At 34.8% G+C, this 23,453-nt stretch overlaps 2 protein-coding genes across 7 annotated transcripts; both read left to right on the top strand.

The window, feature by feature from the left end:
• Nucleotides 1-308: 308 nt before the first annotated feature.
• On the top strand, nucleotides 309-5,077 carry PNPase (Polynucleotide phosphorylase). Of its 2 annotated transcripts, none has more exons than XM_969062.4 (7): nucleotides 309-613; nucleotides 666-1,754; nucleotides 3,509-3,702; nucleotides 3,749-3,909; nucleotides 4,263-4,574; nucleotides 4,623-4,856; nucleotides 4,902-5,077. In XM_969062.4, the coding sequence occupies exons 1-7, from the start codon at nucleotides 486-488 to the stop codon at nucleotides 5,025-5,027; spliced, it is 2,244 nt and encodes a 747-aa protein (XP_974155.1). In that variant the 5' UTR covers nucleotides 309-485; the 3' UTR covers nucleotides 5,028-5,077. The 2 variants fall into 2 exon arrangements, with proteins under 2 accessions (XP_974155.1, XP_008195195.1); XM_008196973.3 differs by having other exon boundaries at nucleotides 473-613; nucleotides 689-1,754.
• Nucleotides 5,078-6,434: 1,357 nt separating this feature from the next.
• On the top strand, nucleotides 6,435-23,337 carry Calx (Na/Ca-exchange protein). Of its 5 annotated transcripts, none has more exons than XM_008196972.3 (8): nucleotides 6,440-7,164; nucleotides 8,861-9,754; nucleotides 15,520-15,611; nucleotides 18,466-18,602; nucleotides 18,666-18,864; nucleotides 18,917-19,075; nucleotides 21,129-21,300; nucleotides 21,353-23,337. In XM_008196972.3, the coding sequence occupies exons 1-8, from the start codon at nucleotides 6,506-6,508 to the stop codon at nucleotides 21,555-21,557; spliced, it is 2,517 nt and encodes an 838-aa protein (XP_008195194.1). In that variant the 5' UTR covers nucleotides 6,440-6,505; the 3' UTR covers nucleotides 21,558-23,337. The 5 variants fall into 5 exon arrangements, with proteins under 5 accessions (XP_064211498.1, XP_015836739.1, XP_015836738.1 ...); XM_969037.4 differs by having other exon boundaries at nucleotides 18,457-18,602; XM_015981252.2 differs by lacking the exons at nucleotides 18,917-19,075; nucleotides 21,129-21,300; nucleotides 21,353-23,337 and having other exon boundaries at nucleotides 6,436-7,164; nucleotides 18,457-18,602; nucleotides 18,643-18,779.
• The last annotated feature ends 116 nt before the right edge of the window (nucleotides 23,338-23,453 follow it).

The raw sequence follows: 23,453 nt of genomic DNA, 5'->3' as shown, positions 1-23,453 counted from the left end.
TTTTTTAAAACATGGTAAGTTGCACAAGGCAAACAAAAAAAAAGGCAGATGGAGCATTAAATTCTCAATAGTATAGAGATAAAAATAATGGAAAAATTATATCGCTATATATGTATATATATATGCAGCGATTTGAAAAATAAGGAACAAAGCGCAAATTTTAAATAAGAGTACTGAAGTTGAATTTAAAACGATTTGGTGCCGAAAAACGCTCAAAGCTCCCTCACTTAAAAACGAAAAGTTCCCAGATTTTCAACAGATTTGTCTCTCTCTTATTCTATGGATTTGTCCGCAAAAAAATAGCTAGGACGATCGTAAATCAAGGAAAATGAATCAATTTGCCTTTCGATGTTCCTAAAATCGATTTTTATATAACTTTAAGAATAAATTGGCTGAAAAATCGTACTTAAGAACATGCAAGTAACCCATTGGTAACCCTGCCCACATGACACGAGCTATCAAATTTGAGGTTATAATAAGTTACAATGTTACTCTCAACCCGTAAAACTCCAAAAATACGCCTTTCCAAACTAAAACAATTCCTCCGAAACAACCTACGATGTTACAGCGACGACCTGAACCCCCCACACGTAGACGTCAACTTCACCAACGGGTAAAAAACCAAAAAAAAAAAACACTTCCAGAACAAAACTTACAATTTCCAGCCGCTCTTTGAAAATATCCACAGGGCAATATGCCCGTCTTGCGGACGGCTGTGCCGTAGCCACATTGGGCGACACCTCGGTCATGGTAACCGCCGTTTCCAAAACCAAACCCTCCCCCAGCAATTTTTTGCCCCTGGTGGTGGACTACCGCCAGAAATCGGCAGCAGCAGGTCGCATCCCTACCAATTTTTTCCGACGCGAGTTGGGCCCCTCTGAGAAGGAGATTCTCACCTCGCGACTAATTGACCGCAGTTTGAGGCCGCTTTTCCCCGAACGTTTCGCCTACGAGACCCAGGTTGTGTGTAACATGTTGGCTGTCGACGGGGTGAATAACCCCGATGTGGTGTCGATTAATGCGGCAAGCGCTGCGTTGGCACTCAGCGATATTCCGTGGAACGGCCCCGTGGGGGCTGTCAGACTCGGAATGATCGACAACGAAGTGATAATTAATCCGACACGGAAGGAACTACAATCGTCTATTTTGAATTTGGTTCTGTCAGCTACGCGTAAAAACCTAGTTGTGATGCTTGAAGGCAACGCTAATAACATTTTGCAACAAGATTTGCTCAAGGCAGTTAAACTGGGGACCAAAGAAGTGCAACAAATTGTTGCCAGTATCGAAAAATTGCAAAAATCGTACGGGAAAACGAAACGCAATATTGAGTACCCACTAGAAGCTAGTCACGAAGTTTACGAAGCTTTGCGTTCGCTGTCCGAAATGAGGGTCAGGAAAATATTGACTGATTATTCACTTGATAAATTAGGCAGGGATAATGCGTTAACGGACGTTCGGAGTGATGTAACAGAGAAGATCAAATCTAATTTTTCCGATCTGGACATGAGTGTGTTTAGTGAAACGTATAATAAAATTGTGAAGCAAATTTTTCGTGATTTGGTTTTTGAGGAGGGTAAGAGGTGTGATGGACGTGATTATGACCAGTTGAGGAACATTGAGTGTAAAGTTAATTTGTATAAACCGCTGCATGGGAGTGCAATGTTTCAAAGGGGGCAGACTCAGGTGTTTTGTACGGTTACTTTAGATTCACATGATAGTGCAATGAAGTTGGATCCTATGGCAATGTTGATAAGGTAAGAAAAAGACACAAAAATATTTATTTTGTAAATAACAATTTTTTTTAACCGCTTATTGGTTTAGAAAATTTGTTCGGAGCTGACCAACTCATCTTTTGCCATTTGGGAAGTAAATTAAGTAATTTTTATTTTAATCGTATTTTTTTCCAACCGAAAAATAACTAAATAATGACCTGATGTTATATTACTTCAACAAACTTTTTTAATTTGTATTTACTTTTTTTCTTGAATATTATCTTCAATTTTTTCTATCTTTTAAAAATAAATAGTTTATAAGGTGGTTTAACACCTGAACAAATAATAGGTGATTTTTCAGCTCGGTTTATTAAAAAAGGTAGAAATAACTTATTTTTTGACAAAATTTTGTATTTTTTAAATTTATTTTTGGCAAAATTTTGCTCAAAAATAAGCGAAATTTAGTGTAACAGGAAAAGTAACATTGATTTCTTTCATTTTTCGTGATTTTTGTTGATTTTTCATCGAGTTTTAGCTACATTTTTCGAAAGAAAACTTAGTTTTTATTTCAACAACACGCTAAAAATGCTAAAAACGTCTATTTTAGAATTATTGGATGATTTTTCGGTCTGTTTTTAACGAAATTTGCGAAATATTTGCGTTCATGGCGGAAAAAGGGCAAATACGAGATAATTTAAGGTATAAATCTTGGGAAAAAACTGAGATTTTAACTCTAAATCGTGCTTAAATTAGATTTCCAATTGAAAAATTTTGACACTTGTGGTCTTTTTTTTTTCTAAAACGAGCTAAATCGCGAGCAAAATTTGTGTTATGAACATTTTGAAAGATGTTGTGTGGAAATTCGTAAGCGGAGTTATTCCATGTATAAATAAATCAGTTGCTTGTCCTTTTAACCAACCCTTTTTGTTCTTTGAAGCTTGGAGCAGCCGCTCCACCTCGTTTATTTTGCTCTGTATCCGAAACTTGGAAAGGAAAATCTTTAGGGATCTAAATTTGGTTGTCAAACTGTTGATTTATTCCTCTCCTCTCCCTAAATTGTTAATATTGAATACATTGTTCTTTAGGCTTTTCGTGCTTTGTCCAAGGGAATACGAAATTTAAAATATAATTTATTTTGGCAATTATCACAAATTTCGAATCGTTACGTTATTTATAGAATTTTTTATTCATTGCTACGTAATAATTTATCAACTGAAATTAATATTGGACGTGTGTTTTTGTATCTCATTTCACGTCAGTACGTATTAATTTCTCATTCATTCGTATTTTTATCCCATTAATAAAAAATGAAATTATAAAAGCCATGTAAGAGATAAATTCGGCTCAGATACGGAATGTCAGATTCATATTATTCCAAACCCTTTGCTCGGAGTCTAGACAAGATAAACTGCGTTAGATGTTCATTAGTTTTCTTGAATAAAAGCATAACTTCTTGCACCTTGAACCCCTTGGTGATGACAGTCGTAAATTTCATTCCCAGGCTTTAATTAATTCGCAAGATTGTGTTCCTGCTCCTCTGCATTCCAGCATCTTGATTGTAAAACGGAATTTATTTTTTTAATTCATTTGGGCTTTAGCTAGCGCTCGATGCATTTCCTCAACGGAAACGAAAACAAATTTAAATTTTACAGTTGTTTATAGTTATTAATTAATAAAATCGCAATCGGAACTATGAACACGAACAGGAACAAAATTTCAACAAATACGCAATCATTGTATTCATGAGTTCATTACAATTCACGTGATAAAAAATTATTCAATAATTGATTTTGTAGCGGTGTCAAGGAGAAGAATTTTTTTCTCCACTACGAATTTCCGCCGTTTGCGACAAAGGAAACGGGGAGAATTGGTCCAATAGGGCGGAGGGAAATAGGGCATGGGGCTTTAGCGGAAAAAGGCTTGACTCCCTCAATCCCTGACGATTTTCCATTTACGATTAGACTAACATCGGAAGTTTTAGAATCGAATGGTAAATTTTCACTTGGCGTTTATTCCATTTGAAAGCTGAATTGTAGGCTCAAGTTCTATGGCCAGCGTCTGTGGGGGAACTTTGGCTTTAATGGACGCAGGTGTACCAATTGTTGCGCCCGCTGCAGGGGTGGCAATTGGATTAATCACGCGATATGACGATGAGAAAGCAAATATCACGGATTATCGCCTGTTGACTGATTTATTGGTAATCGTTTTGCAATTACCGATGTTTAATTACTCTTTCAAAATCAAATAAAACATCTTGGTTTTATTACTAACTTTAAGTAATTAAGGTTAATAACCACGGAGGACTATAGATTAGGAAACGAAACGAGAGCAAATCGTACTCAAACGAAATAGTGCAATGAAACTGCACCATCTGTGCGACGCTAACGGAACTATTGAAAACGGGGACGTTTTATTTGTACGTCATTTCGTATCCTTACCTATAGTAATCCGTAGTACTTATAAATTTTAAAGTTTTATGATTTTTGTCGTCAGTGTAGCCAATTAATTTTGTTGTTTGAGCAATTCCGGCAATTTAATGTCGCATTTAAGGGAATAGAAGATTATATGGGCGATATGGACTTCAAAATCGCTGGTACGAAAAAAGGGATAACAGCCCTGCAAGCCGACATAAAAATCCCGGGACTTCCCCTAAAAATCGTAATGGAGTCAATACAGAAAGCAACCGAAGCTAAACAAAAAATTCTCCAAATCATGCACGAATGCATCGATAAACCCCGAACTGTGAAAAAAGACAATTGGCCAGTGAGCGAAAAGTTGAAAGTTGAGGCCCACAAAAGGGCGAAACTTGTTGGTGTAGGTGGCATTAACTTAAAAAAACTTTTGGCTGAAACAGGTGTCCAGGTTTGTTTCTTTTTCTGTTATTTTTGTTGGTAGCTGTTTACTTAACAGGTGAGTGCAATCGATGACACGACTTTTGAAATTTTCGCGCCGAATCAAAGCGCCATGGACGAGGCTCAGGAGTATATTAATAAACTCCTGACTGCGGAAAAAGTGCCAGATTTGGAGTTTGGGGGGATTTACACTGCCACGATCGTGGAATTGAGGGATATAGGAGTTATGGTTACGTTGTATCCGGGGATGCCCCCAGCATTGCTTCACAATTCGCAGCTGGATCAGCGAAAGGTTGGGTGTTATTATTTAATTACGTTAATTGATTTTTGTGTTTAGGTTGCGCATCCGTCGGCGCTCGATTTGGAAGTGGGGCAGGAAATACAAGTGAAGTATTTTGGAAGGGATCCGGTTTCGGGATTGATGAGGCTTTCGAGGAAGGTTTTACAAGCGCCGCCAAAGTGAATTAATTGTATTTTTTAATGAATTTAATAAAAAACACGATAAATTACAAAGAGTTTTTTTCCTCGTAACTGCCATTCCTGACATCGGACAAAAATCCACAAAAAAAATATTTTTTTGTTGTGTTCATAAAAATTGAAAATAAAATCTAAAAATTTGAAAGTGGAAAACTCTCTTCTAACTGTTGAAAGCGAATAACTTAATCGATAAAGAGTTGGGTAATTTTCAGCCAGTGTGGTCGTTATCGGCTTACTTCGTTTGCTTTGTGGAGCGCTTTGTTTTGTCTTACTCGCCTTCCCAATGCAATGGGATAAGGAGCGATTAGGAAACCAACTTATTGAGTCTTATTCTATCTTTAACTTTGTCCTAGTATCCGTAATTAAAAAAATCGAGCGAAATACACGTAATAACTGGACCTTGGTGATAAACTTTGGACAAAAAAAGTTAAGTTGTCGTATAAACAGAAACAATAATTTGCACCTCTTCAATGGCCACTATAAAATACTTCAAGTTGATATGGCCACTTGCCGCAATGGTATAAAACGACATTACTTCAAGAAGTCAAGAACTATATCGATTGATACTTACCAGGAGAATTGAATTGAAGTGCTCTTTTATATTCTACAGGTCATCAAAAAGTTCATGCGAGAGATTCTTTGCGTTTGTTTTTTTGCATTCAGTAAATAATGGGCTCTAAAGGCTATTCAAATGCACTTTTCTTTCTTTGTGTGACATTAGTTCTAAAATCTAAATACAGTAAATTTTTGTAAAAGTCGATTTGAAAAGTGTATTAAGATACCTGTTCGATTCCATTTAACCAAAAAGTGGAAAATTTTATTCAACAAAAAAAATCATAACTCAAAAACTAAAAGTCGTAGAGCAAAACGGTTTGTTCCAGTGAATTCAGCGGTCCATTTTCTGTATTATACCATCTTTTCACAAGATTAAATTTTTTTTGCTAAGTTATCTTATTTTTTTTAAACTCGTTCTATCACAATTTTTTGGTTTTTTATATACCTTTACATTCCTCTAGAGTTGTTAAAAGTCCATTTGATCGATTTTTTGATGTTTGATTTTGATCAATTTTCGGTACCCGGAACTATCTAGCTATAACTCCGGAACTTTTAAAGAAGTTTACTATCGTTGGAAAGCTCTTTTAATTATTAAATTTGGCGATTCCCCGGATCATTTTACATAAGTTAGAATTAAAATAGTTCCAAAACGGTTTGTTTTATTGAATTCTTATTATTTTCCAACATTTGAAATGTTTAGCTTCCGTCATTCCCCAGCGGATCAATTGTTGGTCAGGTCTTCGCATCTTATTGTGTACTTGAGCTTTTTCCCGCCTTGATCGAATTGGCCACCTTCGCAGTGTTTTCCTCGTCAACAACCGCACTTGCGCCACACGCTGGGGGTTTGGCTCGTCTCTCAGTCAGTTCAGCTCTCCGCTGGCGACGTGATGCACCTTCACAGCGCCTAAGATGACTCCCAACAACACAATCGCGTGCAGCCCCGGCCTCATGCTGCCCTGCTGGGAGCCCCTGGTGGACGTCCCCCTGGTCGACAAGGTGGGCCGCGGCCTCGTCTACTTCCTCTCCATGGTCTACCTCTTCATCGGGGTGTCGATCATCTCGGACCGCTTCATGGCAGCCATCGAGGTCATCACCTCCCAGGAGCGCGAAGTCACCATCAAGCGCCCTGGGGGCGAGCGCCACATCATCGTCGTGCGGATGTGGAACGAGACCGTCGCCAATTTGACCTTGATGGCACTAGGTTCCAGTGCGCCGGAAATCCTCCTCTCAGTCATCGAAATCTACGCCAAGAACTTTGAGGCTGGCGAGCTGGGGCCGGGGACCATTGTGGGCTCGGCGGCTTACAATCTCTTCGTGATTATTGCGTTGTGTGTGTCGGTGATTCCGGATGGAGAAGTGAGGAAAATCAAACACTTGAGTGTTTTTTTCGTGACGGCGATTTGGTCCGTTTTTGCCTATGTTTGGCTCTATATGATTCTGGCGCTCTTTTCTCCGGGGGTTGTGGAGATTTGGGAGGGACTTTTGACGTTTATGTTCTTTCCACTGACGGTGCTTACAGCCTATGCGGCCGATCGGAAAATGTACAAATATGTCAAGAAGGATTATAGGTAATTGCTAATTGTCTCTATTAAATTATTAAATTATACAGTCATTGATCTACGAAATCAATGAAATACATTATTTAGTGCTTGGAGGAATGTTCACACTCGAAATTGCGAGTCAGAGCTCGGCGCCGACGCTCGAAAAACGTGGGTTCGCGTCCGGACCCAGGCAATTTTTTTTCCTTTTTTTCCCCGTTTAAAGGAAATAACAAATACAAATAAACTATTTTTTCCTCAGTTTATTTCTTCTTAAGTGATTAGAATGTCCTAAACGTATTTAAAACTAAAGAAAATGTATCACAAAAATGAGCAATTGGAACGGAAGTAGACTGCTGACTGAAGTGGTCAGATAACCAGGATGAAATTTTGATTAAATGTTGTTATTAAATTGTTATGTACAAGCTTTACTTTGATCATTTATCACATGATTGGCCAAAAACTGAATAATACGTCTGAAAATTTGGAAACTGTATCGAGTTTCAATGTATATCCTCTGTTCCAGAATACGACAATTTATTATTTCCCTAATTATAGTATTATACCGTATATGCTATTAAGTGCTCCTATAAATTGTGAAAATCAATAGTTGTTTTCGAATATACCATAAGCTTTGGAATTGCTGTCTCCTGTCTCCTTGTTTAATGTGACAATAAACTGTGTGGAGCATTAATTCAATGCAATATATCTGTCTGAAATAATAATTCTCTCGATAAAATGAAGAGGTTTTGTAAACGTAATTTGTAATTTATAACTACCAAAGAGTGTCAATTATTATTATTCTGCTTTAAATTTGTGTTGTTTATTTGTTAATATTGCGTAAAACTTAAAGGCTGTAACAAAAGAGACATCCTTCACAAATGACGGTTATTACGGAAGAAATAATGATTGTCACAATAACAATAATAAAAGTAATAAAGATTATATTTCAAGTGTTCAATTTACTGCGTTGAAATTCAATACACGGCGAGGTACAAGTTTGTACTTTCATTTTCCATGGATTAAATGAACATCAGAAAAAATCCACAATAAATGTTTCAGACAACAACTTTTATTACTTCCGAGTCTTTGGAAAAAGCCATTACAGTAGAATAACGATAAGTCAAATTTGAAGTACTACACGTTCAACCTCTCGTAAAATTTAATTAATTAATCAACGTAAAGTGCAGTAATTTTTTAAATTCCGGAAATTTCTCGTAGAATGAGCGAAAATTTTCCGCAAACACCCAACGCATTTTAATACGAAGTTGTGGAAAACGTACTTATTTTGTCCATTTACATAATCACACAATTCGTTCTTTAATTACTGTAGTTTACTGTAAGATTAATTGGATTGTTTTACTTATAAATCTCTCCTAGTTATTTTTTCACTATTTATTTCGCTCTGTTATTCGTGTTATTAAGGCTTCCCGAAACAAAATTGAATTCTGTTTCAATTTTTAAACCGATAACTTGCCAGACGAGGAATGTTCGCATATCCGGGACGGGAAATACGAATTATACGGTCCTTGCCGAAAAATTGCTTCGTGGTTAGAAAAGCGAAATTAGTTTGGCGCTCAAAGAACGGAAATAAAAGATAAAAAAGCTGTTACCCACTGGAATTGGATCCAGAGTTAAAATATTTTTAATTACTAAAAAACTGCTAGTCATTTTTGGAGTAAAAAAATCTTTGTGATTATTTTCACGTAGGGTTTAATTTTTTTAGAATGAACCGCCGTGGGGTGATTGTCCAAGCCGAAGGCGACAACCTGGAGATGGGCAGCACTGAGCTCCTCGGCCTGGACGACGTCCACGACGACATCAAGCAAGAGTACATCACCACCCTCAAAGAGCTGCGCCAACAGCACCCCCATGCCGACCTCGGCACCCTCGAACGCATGGCCCACGAGATCCTCCTCAACCGGGGCCCGAAATCGCGCGCTTTCTACCGCATCCAAGCCACCAGGAAGCTGATGGGCAGTGGGGACCTCCTCCGACGCATCTCCGAACGCGCCCAGAGCGACCTGAGCGAAATCAAAGCGGAACTCCAGCGGGAATCAGGCGCTGCCGAATTCAACGCCTCCAACTGTCGCGTTTTCTTCGAACCTTCCAAGTACACAGTCCTGGAGAGTTGCGGCAAGTTCGAGGTGCGAATTGCACGGACTGGGGACTTGGACAATGCCGTCAGTGTGGATTATTTGACTGAGGATGGGACGGCACAAGCTGGGAGTGATTATATTCCGATTAAGGGGACTTTGCATTTTGGGCCTGGTGATAAGGAGAAGAAGCTGACTCTGGAGGTTATTGATGATGATGTGTTTGAGCCCGATGAGCATTTTTATGTTAAGCTGGGGGCGGCGAAGCCGCCGGAAGTGTTGGCTTCGCCCACTTTGGCCACGGTTATTATTCTGGATGATGATCATGGAGGTTTGTTCAAGTTTGAGGAACAGAATCATGAGTTGGTGGAAAGTGTGGGGACTTATGAACTGAAAGTGGTTAGGTGTTCGGGGGCGCGAGGGAGGGTGATTGTGCCGTTTTGGACGGAGGATGGGACGGCTAAGGCGGGGAAGGAGTACGAAGGGAATGAGGGGCAGCTTATCTTTGAAAACAACGAATCAGAGTAAGAATAAAAAATTGTCGATTAATTGTCTGATTAATTTAAGAACTAGTCAGACGTTTGAGTTGGAAGAAAAATGCTGAATGTATAAATAAATAACCAAAGCTACGAAAATAAAATTTAAACGGAGCATTCAGTTGTCCCGTCTAAATCTTACATGAGGGGAAGGTTTCAGATTCCAAATTTAGATTTTTGGCGTCAATAGATAGGCCTCCAAATTTGAAAAAAATTGCTGAATGCCAGTTCGTTGGTCTATAAATAGACTCACTTATCCATGAAAAATTCTAAAAATTGGTTGAGCAGCGTTCGAAGACAAATCTCTTTTTAATGAACTAAAAAATAATTTCATGAAAACCCTAAGAACGTTACTAATATCAGTAAAAAACAAAATGTTATTTTTTTTTCAATAAACTATTTATCAAAGTGTTGTCCTTTCTTAATTTTGTTTCTTCTACTAAATATTTGCTATTTTCATCTGTAAGATAACTTTTCTATTTTGTTGTTTTGGTTTTATTTTATTTTAGTTTTCTGTTAAAAACGAGAAGAAAAAATGTGTATTGTCATTTAAAATAATAAATAAGCACGGCATAATTTCTCTAAAACGAATAAAATATTAAATAATACTGCGTAAAATTTATAAAAATTAAATCGACCTGTTAGAGGTTTTTTTTTTAAATGGATCATTACAAAAAATAGGAATTTTACACCTTATTATATTTGAACGGAGTTTAAAGTAATGCGTACGGTTTTACAAATAACATAGATTTTTTTTTAAATTACTTTCGAATGTATAGAAGTTTTCACAACAAATGTAGTACCTATTAACACAGCCTTTCAATTAAATTTACGATGTTTTGTGTGTCAATCATTGTTTTCACCTAATTTTTTTGACCAAGATTTAAAGAGATTTAATTATAGAAATCAACGATTTTGAGTTATAACATGTGAAAAAAGTAACAGAGGTAAAGACGAAAAATTCAAGTAAATAATTTTGGTGCTAGCAAAAACTTTAATCACAATTTTTTGCTAGAAAGCATTGTTCTAGAATAACTTTGTAAATGATAAAATTTCCAATAGTATGTATGTATTTTCACAATTTATTTATATTAACATTCTTAATTTATTAATTTTAATTATGATAAAGGGCAGAAAAGCTTGAAAAAATCATACATACTGTAGAGAAAAAAATTATTATTTAATTTATGTGCAACTATGCATTAGTTTTTGTAATATAATAAAAAATACTTTTAACTACGTGTAGCTGACGTTTCAGAAAGAACCAAAAATTGATTTCGTTACACATTTTAACATCGTGCCGATTTGTTTTTTTTTCAAATTTAAATTTACTCCGAGCTTGTTGGAATTTTTTTTAAATCCATCGGTAGTTTATCTTTCCTCATTTTATAAAGGTGAAAACGTATTTTACGCTTGTCTATTTTTAACTGCTTTATAAGCTAGGAACTTCCTAGCTTCACTTTAATTTAGACGATGTTATTTTTGGCGTTTGTTTTAAAATTAACTAAAATTCATTGTTCTTGCTTCTTGTTTCTGTACTGAGAGAGAATCGGTTTACGATTTGCTTAGTTCAAACCCACCTACGCTTGTTTAATTTGTACTAATTACCAGCTTTAGTATTTTGAGGAAATGACGACACACAGCATGCTGTAATTATAGACCTAGAAATTCCGTTCATTAAAATGGGACGACTTTTAGGTCACAGTTTAAATTTGGGGATAAATTCGCCATAATTTACAAATCTCTAGTTCAAACATTTACTTCACAATTATGGCATAATTTTATTAAACGAATGGTTTATCTGATTTCTCTGTTAAGTTAGTCGCAGTAAAAAAGTAAATTTACATACTTGTATGAGGTAATTAAATGACACAGCCACCGAAGGCGTTATTATGCCAAGCATCACCTTGCCACATTTTGAAGTCTAAAAGTCGTGCCGTAAAACCTGGCTCTTACTCGCTTCACAATTTTATTTTAAAAGAAACATTACTCCAATTTCCTTCTATTGTACATAAAATATTCAACGAACACTTAAAATGTACGAAGCTATGAAATAATCATACATTTATGTTTTGTTGCAAAGATTCCGAAAACCGAAACAAATTGCTGTAAATTATGTTTTAATGTTTTATTTTCGCACTGTGGTAATACCTCTATCAATATTTACGTTCGTTTAGTCGATACTTTATTGATTAGTCACGTAAATAACCATCGTATGCAGTCATTGATAATTTATAATCTTTTCAGCGATAATACGTCTGAGAATAAATCACAATTGAATCGATGTTTTTTTTCTAAAAGCCTGTCTGTAATAAGTGTTTGAACGACCGAAATTGAATTTGGAGCGATTTCGGTGTCTGACATAAAGTTAACGGCAAAGCAATAAGCTGTTAAGTAAACATGTGCTTCTTTTGAATGCTATTTTTATTTAGATCAGGTCATGGTTTGTTCGTATTGACGAGGAAACCTTTTAAAAATGCTGTATTCGGGATTATGTTTAATGAAGTAAAAGAGAAATTGCTTGGTGAGATAATGCTGATAGTCGAAATACCCCTTTAATCTCACGTTTATTCATTTTTACACAATAAATGTCTTCAGACATATTTTCTGTTTCACTGTTTCTGCTGTAAAAAAATTGTTTTTCTAAAGAATCTCTTCTTCAGTAAAGGATTTGCTTTTTGTTTCGCTTGTTCCTTTGTGTATATCTTAAATCTTGTACGTTTTAAATTGATTTAAATAATAAATAAATAAAATAAAATAATAAATAAAATGTGGATGAATAATAATAATTTCTTATCAATAATGTATTATTTTATGGATTATTATTATTATTTAGCTCGTAACCATTCAAGATCAATTCAATGATTTTCCTCTTTATTTTATTGTAGTTTTGTGTTCTCTAATTTGTATTAACAGTATTTCGAAAAAGTAAAAGTTTGAAGAACTCGCCAACTTTTTAAACGAGTAAATTACGAATTCCGGACATTTTGTCCAGCCTAGAAGTTCCTATTGACTTTTTATTTTTCCATTATCAGTTGCGTGACGCTCGTGTCACTGATTATTTCTGAGCTAACTTTGTGATTATGCTTCAGAATTACCTAAAATCACTGAACTTAATGAGAAATTAATGCCAGAGTCGTGTTCCTGAAATCAAATTTTTAATTAAACTTAACACGAATGCGAAGAAAACGTAAAAACAAAATGCAAAATAACGCCCATTATTCTTTATCGAAGCGTCAATATTTTCCCTACGGTCGCATAAACGCTTTGGATTTAACAGGGCAATAAAATATTTCCAAACCACGAAGAGAATTTATTGGTTTGTAGGCGGGCTTCAAAAACTATTGGATCTAGAGCGTTATTATTAAGTTATTAACTTTGGCTAATTACAAGTTATCGCGTATTTGAGCGACCGGTTGTATCAAGAGAATAATAAAAAAAATGTAGGAAAGCTGGATTTATTGCAATTTTCAAAGACAGCTCATGCATTTATGCATACAAATGTTCCAGTTCTCAGCCATCAAAGTGGGAAACTCTCCTTATCTTTACTTGTGAATGCCTGTACGGAATTTTATGTCTTGCATTTATCCTTTGATCTGCCAATGCATGAATTGACAACGCGATGTTTTTTTGTGCCAAACGCTAATTCTCGCAGTGGATGGCTTTAGAGATAAATAATGCAAAACAAACCCCTCTTCTTATTTAACTTGAATTACAGATTAGCATAATGAATGTAAAAGTAAAATGCAGTCAACGGTTTCTGCATAGCTAAAAGCCCGAAAAGATGGTAAAATATGCAAAACATGAACGAAGCCTTTTAACAAAATATGAGGACGAAATTATTTCAAACGGTAGTTACTTTTAATTATGCTGTTATTTATTACGAGTGCACTTTTCACCACTTACAGCGAACACATTAACCCATCAAGGAAATTACAATTGATGACATACGAAAAAAAGACCAAATCTTAGCAGTGACCTAATTCCTAATTTTTAGCATATTTTTTCAAAACTGGAAATAAATCTGTTTTAAAATGAAAATATTTGACAAAATTTTTATTTTTCCTTAATTCCTAAATTGACTTAATATTAATAATTTATAATTGGATATTTTTTTATTGGAATTTAGTAAAAAAAATCTCACAATTTTTAAGTTTATCAGTATTTTGGCTTTTTGGTTTCATTTTTTGGCATTGTGTGGAAATAAATAGTTTAATATGTTTTATCCGTTTAACAATGGAGAAATAACGAAAATTCCCCTTGAACTTGTTTCTTTCATAGAGTGGCTTTTTGTAATAAATAATTTGTTTCCCAATGGCTTAAATGGTGAAAGTGAATAACAACAGCAATGACGCAACATAATATCACATTGGTTCGTGCGTTTCCCCATAAATGTATTGATTTTTTTTGAACGTCAAAAATTTAGTGGCTTTCGATGTAAACTATACTTTGATTTGCCTGAACTTTAGAAGTTCAAGTTTTTTAATAATACATTCCAAATGCTATTTTAAAAGGGTGTTTTTATTTCGTAAATGTAAGTTACGGTCCTATTTATGACTACAATTAAATTCACACTTTGATCTAGACATGACCTGATTTTAGAAAGCGATTTTTTTGAAAAATTTTAATCAAGTTCAACCAAACAAACTACCGCACGTTTATTATAAAATATTAAATACAATTTCAGTTAAATTGCAAGTTCAGACTTCCGCTAACTTCAAATAACTCCATGTTTGCAGTTAGTGTGCGTTTGAAAATCCTTGAAGCGATGTTATTTGAGTTAGTTTTAAAATCCAGTCATACATATCCTCCGCCTTTTGATCTAAGGCTTTGATGCAATGTTTCAGTTGAAATATAGTTCCGCGAATCGAGAAATCTACATTTGCAAAGGAAAAAAACTCAATAAAATGCAAATCGACGAGTTTGACAAGACAAACATTAATATTCGGATTTTCAATTAGCAAATACCACAATGAAACGTGAAATCGTTCAGGGCTTCACACACACGATGCCTCTGTATCGATCCACTTATTCGGATAAGGATGATGATAATTAAAGTTCCGAAAATATATCGCTGCTCGTCTCCACTATAACACTTATAATGAATTCCACTCCCACCCGAAATTCAATTAAATTTGACGGTGCATGCCTACGCATATCCACGCGGAAAAATGCTCTAATAGGTCACTGGTATTCGACCACATTACATGCACACAAAAATTGTTAAAAATTTACCAGAAAACCACTAAATCTTCCCAGCTATCAGAGTGTGGAAGCTCTTGATGTATTTATCTCGCTCGGAAACTATCAGATTAAAACCATAAATTCAAGCCCTTCTGTATTAAAAATTCATCTTAGTGCGTGGCGATCGTGAGCAACATTTGCATGTCTGCTTAACTTTAAAGGAGTGATCCATTTTAAATGCTTATCAAGATTTACGGCAAAAATGTGTTAGAAACCGACACGATATCCTTAGAGGTCAGTCTTGATTTTTTCGGTAGTGTAATGAAATTGCCTTGGAGCTAACTCCTGATGGGATTAATTAAAACTGATTTATGTGCAAAGTGGATTATGCACAATTAACGAACATTATGATTGATTAGAAGCATTGAGACATTGTGGATCGATACCGCTCTCTTATGCATGATGCAATAAAGATGTCCAACTTTTCTGCCTGAAACGATTAATCATCTTTTTTCATTCAACGTCATTTACAGAATTCTTTGCCAGTTCTGAAATAATTTTGATTGCAGGAAGACCATCCCGTTAACAATCATCGAAGAAGACAGCTACGAAAAAGACGTCCTGTTCTATGTACAGTTGGGCGAGCCTCAGATGTCTGGTGGTAAGGATTTCATTAAATGTCAGTGTCGTCCTCTCTTCAAAACAGATTCTTTTTCATACTTTCTTCTGCACTTCTTTCGGTCACGTTGATGCATGTGTTATGTAAGTAAAAGTGTTTTTCGTTCCCTTCTCCCTACGTTTGGTAATTAAATGCACAATTTATCACGCGATTTGTGGACCGGTTTTCCTTCTGGATGGTTATTAAAATTAAGGACGAGAAGTTTGTAATTTTATCAACTTGCGGCCAATTGATTATTAATATGCATGAGGGACGCAAAACATGAATTTCAGATTTTAACATGTCATTAGCGAGCGTTTGTAACACTGTGCTAATTGCTGGAAAAAGGGATATTATGCAGAACTGCTTTTTCGAAAATTATTACACGCTTATTTTTTCGTTTGAACAAAGAACTGATAAATACATATTTGATTTATCGGCTGTATTGTAAATATTTAAACAGACTTGGAAAATGGATAGTAAAACAAAAAATTGCTTTTGTCGAATTTATAACGAGTTTGTAGTGTAAACATTTCTAGTTAATTGTTTTTAAAAAATCGTTCGTTTCCAAGATATTATTTTTTCCACATGAAAAGTTTTGTTCCTAGCATGGTTTTTTACAAAATACAAAAATTGTGCTCCAACATAATTATCATAAATTATTTGACTCATTTTTCAATGGGTGAAATTATGGTGGAGGCGCCGGGTTCAAATCATTTATTTATTTTTTGCCAACTTATATCTTTTTCCTTGAGGACATTTCCTGTTAGTGCGTTAAGAATAAATGTCTTTTATTTTTATTCCTGCAATACTACGACGTTTCATTTCGTAATATTCTGTTCGGAAGAGAAAATCGTTATTTTATCAAGCTTCATTAAGGGAGTTGTCACTGTCATTCGAAACCAAATTAATGGAAATCTGTGTTCACATAATTTATTTCCATTTAACGTTCTTATCAAAAAATTTAACCCAACGCTAAATAAATGCTCGAGCTGTTTAATGTAAAAGTTTTTGTAAAAAGACAGTATCACAGCTGTATTTTTCCACATAATGCCTTGTATGGAGATACTTAAAATTCAAAACACAGGTACTAAATTTAGATAAGGTAGAAGAAGGCAACCAAGCTGAAAATCGTTATATTCTAACGCAGATTTTATGAAGCTATTAGTTGTTACGTTTTATAACATTAATAAAAGTACGGAAATCTATTAAAAAAATATATTGTAGGAGCGATGAAAAATGTATTGCTTCTCGATGATTTTTTATACCACTAACTAAACTCATTTAGCGTTAGAAATATTGAATGTACAGCTAAAAAAAACACAAAATTATATTGAAAGATTTAATTTAACTCGTTTTTGGACAATAAATTCAATGGACAAAAATTACACGAAAGATGTAGTTAAATAAGACCAAGAAAAACTAATAAATGAAGTCTAACATTACATAACTCTTGTTTTTTTTTCGAGTGTTTTGGCACATTTTTGTGGTCAAAACTCGAGTTTTTAGAACTTTTTTCACGCATCTAAAGTTATATTCCCAGTTTTTTGGAAAATCACTGAATTTTGTCAAATAAAACCATTTTTTTCTCAATGTTTTGATACGATTTACAAGAAACCGCAAATTTCACAAAGTTAAGTCGGATATTTTTTTAATTTTTCTAAATACGTTTTGAGATAAAAATTCAGCTTTCAACTAGAGATTTATTTTATTGCACAGGAACTTTTTACGACATTAAATTTTTGGTCAAAAGAGATGTCATTTCTGCCTTTCTTCAACACAGAAGCACATTTTAGAGCTACATATTATTTACAATTTTATTTCGAGATTTTTCAGAAGAGACCGAAAAATCATCAATTTATATCCAAAAGTTCCAGATTTTTGCCTTTTTGAGCACGTTTTTCAGCTAGACATGCATTATTTCGCAAATTTTCGGTAAAAACAGAATAAAAGATCACCCAATTATACTAAAATTATTAGTTACTTTAGTCTTTTGAGGTAAGTACTAAGCTTTTTTTAATTTTCCCAAAGTTGGATGAACAATCCCTGAATTATATCGAAATTGCGACTGATTTATGTTACAAGAACTGCAAAACACTCCTAAAAATTATAAAATAAATGGAAAATTTCTCTCGATTTCTTAAGTGAAAAGGAGCCGAAAAACACAAAATTTGGTCGAACCTCATGTTATTTTTAAAGTTTCACTAACTTATTGCTTTTGTAAGGTATTGTAAGGTATTTTCCTTACATTTTTTCAAGCTTTCAAGCATGTTTTTGTGTTTTTTATCTAAATGAATTTATGTAAATTGGGTCAAAACTTTTTCAATTTTGGACTTTAATGAGCATGAAAAATGGTTAAAATAAGCCAGGAAAATCGAACAAGAATTAAATTGATCTTCAGTTTTGTTAACGAGCATTTGCTCAAACTTCATTATTATTACGGGAGTATGTTTCAATTCTGGTTGCTCGAATTGTTAAATTGATTCACCGACAATTAAAACACCACATTTCGGCTAATGGTTTATTAAGAGCAAAACAAACGTTATTACTTCACAGTGAGACCGAATAGTTCAGTCGTCAGATGCCTCCGTTCCCCTAAGTAATATCGATTGCTCTAAACTGTGTTACAGTGCTAATTTAATTTCTTAATCCAGGGAGACTCCAACACGGTTTTACTTTCTCATCATCAAGGATAAAATGTGCATTTATCTTAATACTCACTATCGCTTGTCCTTCCCGACTCCACAAGGGGTAAACTTTATAATTACAGTGTTGCATAACAATGTGTGATGTGATGTGACATTCTTGCCCAAACTTGCTGCTTTAACCCATGCTAATAATTTCGCAGATGAGATAGCAAGTTTGGCAGCTGAGGCTGAAAAGAAACGTCCTGAAGAACGCACCGAAAGGGAGAAAGTAGCGATAATGGGCAAACCACGACTTGGAAACATCGTAAGAGCACAAATACGCATCAAAGAGAGCAAGGAATTCCGAGTAAGCAGTTTTACAACTCGTCCCCTGATTGTGTATTTAGCTGATTTGATTGCACGGTTTTAGAATACTGTAGACAAATTGGTGCAAAGAGCGAACGCTTCTTTGCTAATTGGGACGTCGTCTTGGAAGGAGCAGTTCATTGAGGCCATAACAGTGAGCGCTAGCGACGATTCCGACCAGAAAAAACCGTCAGGACTGGACTACATCATGCATGTTGTCACTCTCTTCTGGAAAATTTTATTCGCATTTGTGCCACCTACAGGTGATGCTGTTTATTAATCGGTTTTCATTAACATGTCATTTACATTTGGCAGATTTATGCAAGGGATATCTCTGCTTTTTCGTATCGATTTTGTGCATTGGAGTGGTTACGGCTGTTATAGGGGACGTGGCTTCGCATTTTGGGGCCACTCTGGGCATTGCAGATTCCGTAACAGCTGTGGTGTTTGTAGCGCTGGGAACCAGTGTTCCAGGTAAGCACTAATTACGCGAATTAATACCTTACTCGGGTTATTTTAAAATAATCAAGTTTTGTCTCTTTCTACCGATAAAATTTCGCATTTGTGTGAAATTGGGGTTGGAACTGAAGATTGAGCAACCGTGAAGTGGCAACCCTTGAAAGTTTAAATACACCGTTTAAATTTTAAATGGTGGCGGAGTGTAAACCAGAAAAGTCATTCCGACCAAGTCGAAGCATTTTCAAGCATAGAAACATACGCACATGGAAATGAATCACTTTTTCTTGTGTTTTCTTTTGTGTTTATTATACAGACTGAACCAAAATTAACGCACAAAATTCATATCGTTGTTATGAGTCATTTTTCAAAAAAACTCCTCGAACAGGTTGATTAAACCGACATTTTTTATTTAGTGCTTTACATAATAAATTTGTTCAATTCTGGTAAGTATAAAAAAACAAACATAAAACAAAAAATAAAAAAGGAGAAAATAAAATAAGCAGGAGAAAATACATTTTAAAATAAATATTACATTTGATTTGCAGTATTTTACTCAATAAGTCAATAACTTGATCAGCGCATTGCTTTTTTCCATTTTTTAAGAGCAATATTTAAGTTTTCTCTCTTTATAACGATAAAAATAGGTAATTAGTTGATGAAATTAACCAATTAATTAATTGTAGGTATGACATTTTAATACATTTTTATATTTTGTAGAAGTATTTATGTACTGTTTGTTCTTATAATTGTGGACTAAAAACTTAAAACAATTGACTACATTTGGGTTTAATAAAGAGAGAAAGTAAAACAAGAAACTTAAAAATATTACGTGCCACAGTCACAGTTTGTGCCGTTTTTCTAACATGCGTTCTCTAAATTTTTCAATATTTGATTCTTCAATATGGAATTTTTCTTGTTAAAATATTGGAAGAAAAGAACTTACGATAAACTCTTCTCTTGCGCTGGTTAAATTAAAGAGGGGTGGAGTCATTTACGATTTGTCTAGCAGTAGCCTTGTGTTCTCTCCGATTTTATTGGTTGACTTTTTTTGCGGCCTAGCATTTACCGGTTTCTTGCACCATTTTATTCCAGCAGTAAATATGAAGTGTTTCCCTATTCCGAAATTATTTAATTCTTTTACACTCTAATTACGTAAATTGTTAAATGCGACTAATTTTATTAACTGCAAGTGTAAGATGCGTAAAGAAAGAAAAATCTCTTGAATAATTACGTGTTCTTCTTTAATGCGATTTTCTTTTCAATTGTGATGCAAACAAATGTTTTCTTTCCAACTCTTTAGAATGGAAGGGCTAAAAGCACCGACAAAAGTTTTATAAGTGTGTTACGTTGTTGGGAACAATTTAACAATTCAGCATTTTACCCGTAAATCAATTTATTATTAGTGTTATTGTAATTGTTGTCTTAATCCTTTTCACAAATTAAATCGAAGAAGGGTGGAGTCATTTTGTTTAGTGAGACACAGTAGATAAGCTATCGCCTCTACGATTTTATTGGTCGACCCTTTTTTGCGGTCGGCTTTTTGCCAATAGTTTCACCATTTTATTACAGAAATAATCGTAAATGGAAGATGATTCACTTTCAAGCACATGTTTTGGTTTCTTTATTTCGAAAATTATTATTAACAATTATTAGCTCAACTTTAAAAATCGTCGAAAATTGAGTGAAAAAGCAAATGATTTTTTAAGAGAATGTCAATATCGACTGCTTAGTTGAAAAGTTGCGAAGGTGAAATGTTTCAGTTTTTCCCTTTGATCAAGATTTAGCGAATTGTAAAAAATAAACCCCAGGGGCGTTGTCCACCATTTCATCCGCAATTTTACGGTAAATGTGAGTTTAAGACGAAAAATTGCTCCACATCCGTACTTTAGTGAGATAAACTGCCTTCCCAAGGGCCTTTACAGAATTGATGTTGAGAAATGGCAAGCCGGTAAACAAATCGATTTTATAGGTCATTTAGCCACTTGATGGCATGTTTAGTTAGCGTGTAGGGATTGCTCCATGCATTCGAAATCGTAAGATTTGACACGCAACAATTTTTCAATTCCAGACACATTTGCCAGTAAAGTGGCAGCCATCCATGATAAGCATGCCGATGCCAGTATTGGAAACGTTACAGGAAGTAACGCTGTGAATGTGTTCCTTGGTATTGGCGTAGCTTGGTCTATTGCTGCCATTTACCACGCCACCAAAGGTGTGGACTTCAGAGTCAAACCGGGGAAGTACGTAAAAAACTTCGATCGGTTTTTTTGAGAAAAAAATGCTTGTTTCCAGTTTGGCTTTTTCCGTGACGATTTTTTGTTCGGAGGCTGTTATTACAATAATCGTCCTGTTGCTGCGACGATCTCGCATGGTTGGGGGCGAACTGGGAGGACCAAAGTGCCTCAAGTATCTCACTAGTGCTTTTCTCCTCTCTCTATGGATTTTCTACCTGATTATGACAACGTTGGAGGTCTACCATGTCATTAAAGGGTTTTAAGATTCTTACAATGTACTTATATAATTACTTCTCTATATTCGTCAACAACGCAATGTTACTTAAATCACACCAGTGATACTCAATAGTCCACTCACGTTATGTCGCTTATCGATTTTGTGATCGCCCTCTCGTGGCTAACAAGTAGACTTAATTTATGCCTTAAGCAAGACAGGCCTGCCAATAGTACGTTATATTTTTGCGACATGAGTTACAGACCAGTCTAACAAAAACCACAAAAAAAATCTGATCAATTTTTCCTGCTGTAGTAATTATAAAAAATGTATCTTTTCAGCTTAAACTTTTTTCCCTACAGTTTTTTTGCTGGATTGGTCTATGATCGTACTATACAGGTGGTCCAGTCCAGCTCCCGTCTTCTGTAGCCCAGTTATCTATTTTTTTGGTTTTTAGTTATTTTTAAGTAATTCCTGAACCGATTTGAAAAAACTTTAGGGACATGTAAGAAGCTAAAAAAGTGTCCTAACGACCACAAAAAAATAATAGCTTGTTGTTAATTTTTTTTATTATGACATCATATTTTTGGGACCCTAGACCCTTTACTAATAAGTTAACCGAGTTGCGGAAGGTGGGAGCTGAGCTGGACCAGCCAGTATATGTATAATTTTTTTTATTACGCACTGGAAATTAATGGATAATGTTAACTAGAGTTAGTCTGACTTAGCCTTAGAGTATGCGAGTGTTCAACAACATAACTTTAATAATTCTAGTGTTGTGAGTTGCACTGTTCTATTTGTGTAACTTCCCGAATTCGGTGGCTTCGTTTCAGACGTCCAGAAATGTCGAAGTGCCACATTTGGGGCGTTCTTAGTCATAATTATTCTAGTCATGTTCTAGTGATGTGCAATTCAAAAAGACCAGAAAGCAATGGGAATTCAAATTATACACACAAACGAATTAAATTAAATCAAAAGGCTGACGAAAGGAACCACTGGTAGATTATTCTGACTGTGTACTGTAGGTAATGCTATATTTAAAAATGTCTCACACAGTAAAACGAAATCAAAGGACATAATCACACGAGTGGATGCATTTTTAAAAATGGCAATACATCCAAATTAGACTAGAACATCTCAGCAATAGCTTTTGTACGGCGGTTAGCTAGTCTTAGCGAATTCTATAATTTGATTCTTCCCATTTGAAGGGTAAAGCTGGAAAAGGAGATAAATACTTCCACTATAGTTAGTACATGTTGTTTCGGGTTTTGTTGCTCTGTTTCCATTGAGTTCCAACGATTTAATCAAAACACTAAAACTAACTTAAAATTGTTGGAATTCTGCTACGTGTTCTGTGTTGTCTGTAGGTATTGTTTTTGGTGAAACGGATTAACTGAATTCACTCCAATCCCGATGAAATGTGTTATGGGCTTCCAATAGTTGTTTATTTATCCACGACGTTTGATTTATTTCACAAATTAGAGGAACCTTCTGCAGTTACGATAATTTAAACAAATGACGGAAATCCTATTTAAGTAATAATAGACCTAATAATTAAATTGCCTTACCCCCAGAAATGAAAACATTTTACGTTAAGTGTTTGTAATAGAATAGACATGGTCTCATATAAGAGTAATGTTAGGTGTTGATAAATTTGTATTATTTTTTTATGATTTTATTGTAGTTTAGGTAAGTACATATCTTTGGCACAAGAGTGCAAGCCAAATGAACCAAAAATATTATAGAATGGATATTATGCTAAAGTTGTTGTCATTATAGTTAAGTTTAAGCAAAGAATGTTCGATTTAATAAAAATGTACCTAGTTAAAGGCATTTATTTCATTACCACTTTGTCCCTCTTCACATTATAATTTATTGATAAAATTTACTTTGAAAAAAAAATGTTTTAAGAGTTTTACAAATTAACGACTAATAATTTCAAGTA

The sequence above is a fragment of the Tribolium castaneum genome, chromosome 3 (genome assembly GCF_031307605.1).
Source record: "Tribolium castaneum strain GA2 chromosome 3, icTriCast1.1, whole genome shotgun sequence".
NCBI classification, from domain to species: Eukaryota; Metazoa; Arthropoda; class Insecta; order Coleoptera; family Tenebrionidae; genus Tribolium; species Tribolium castaneum.
This window is presented reverse-complemented; position numbering and strand designations above follow the sequence as displayed.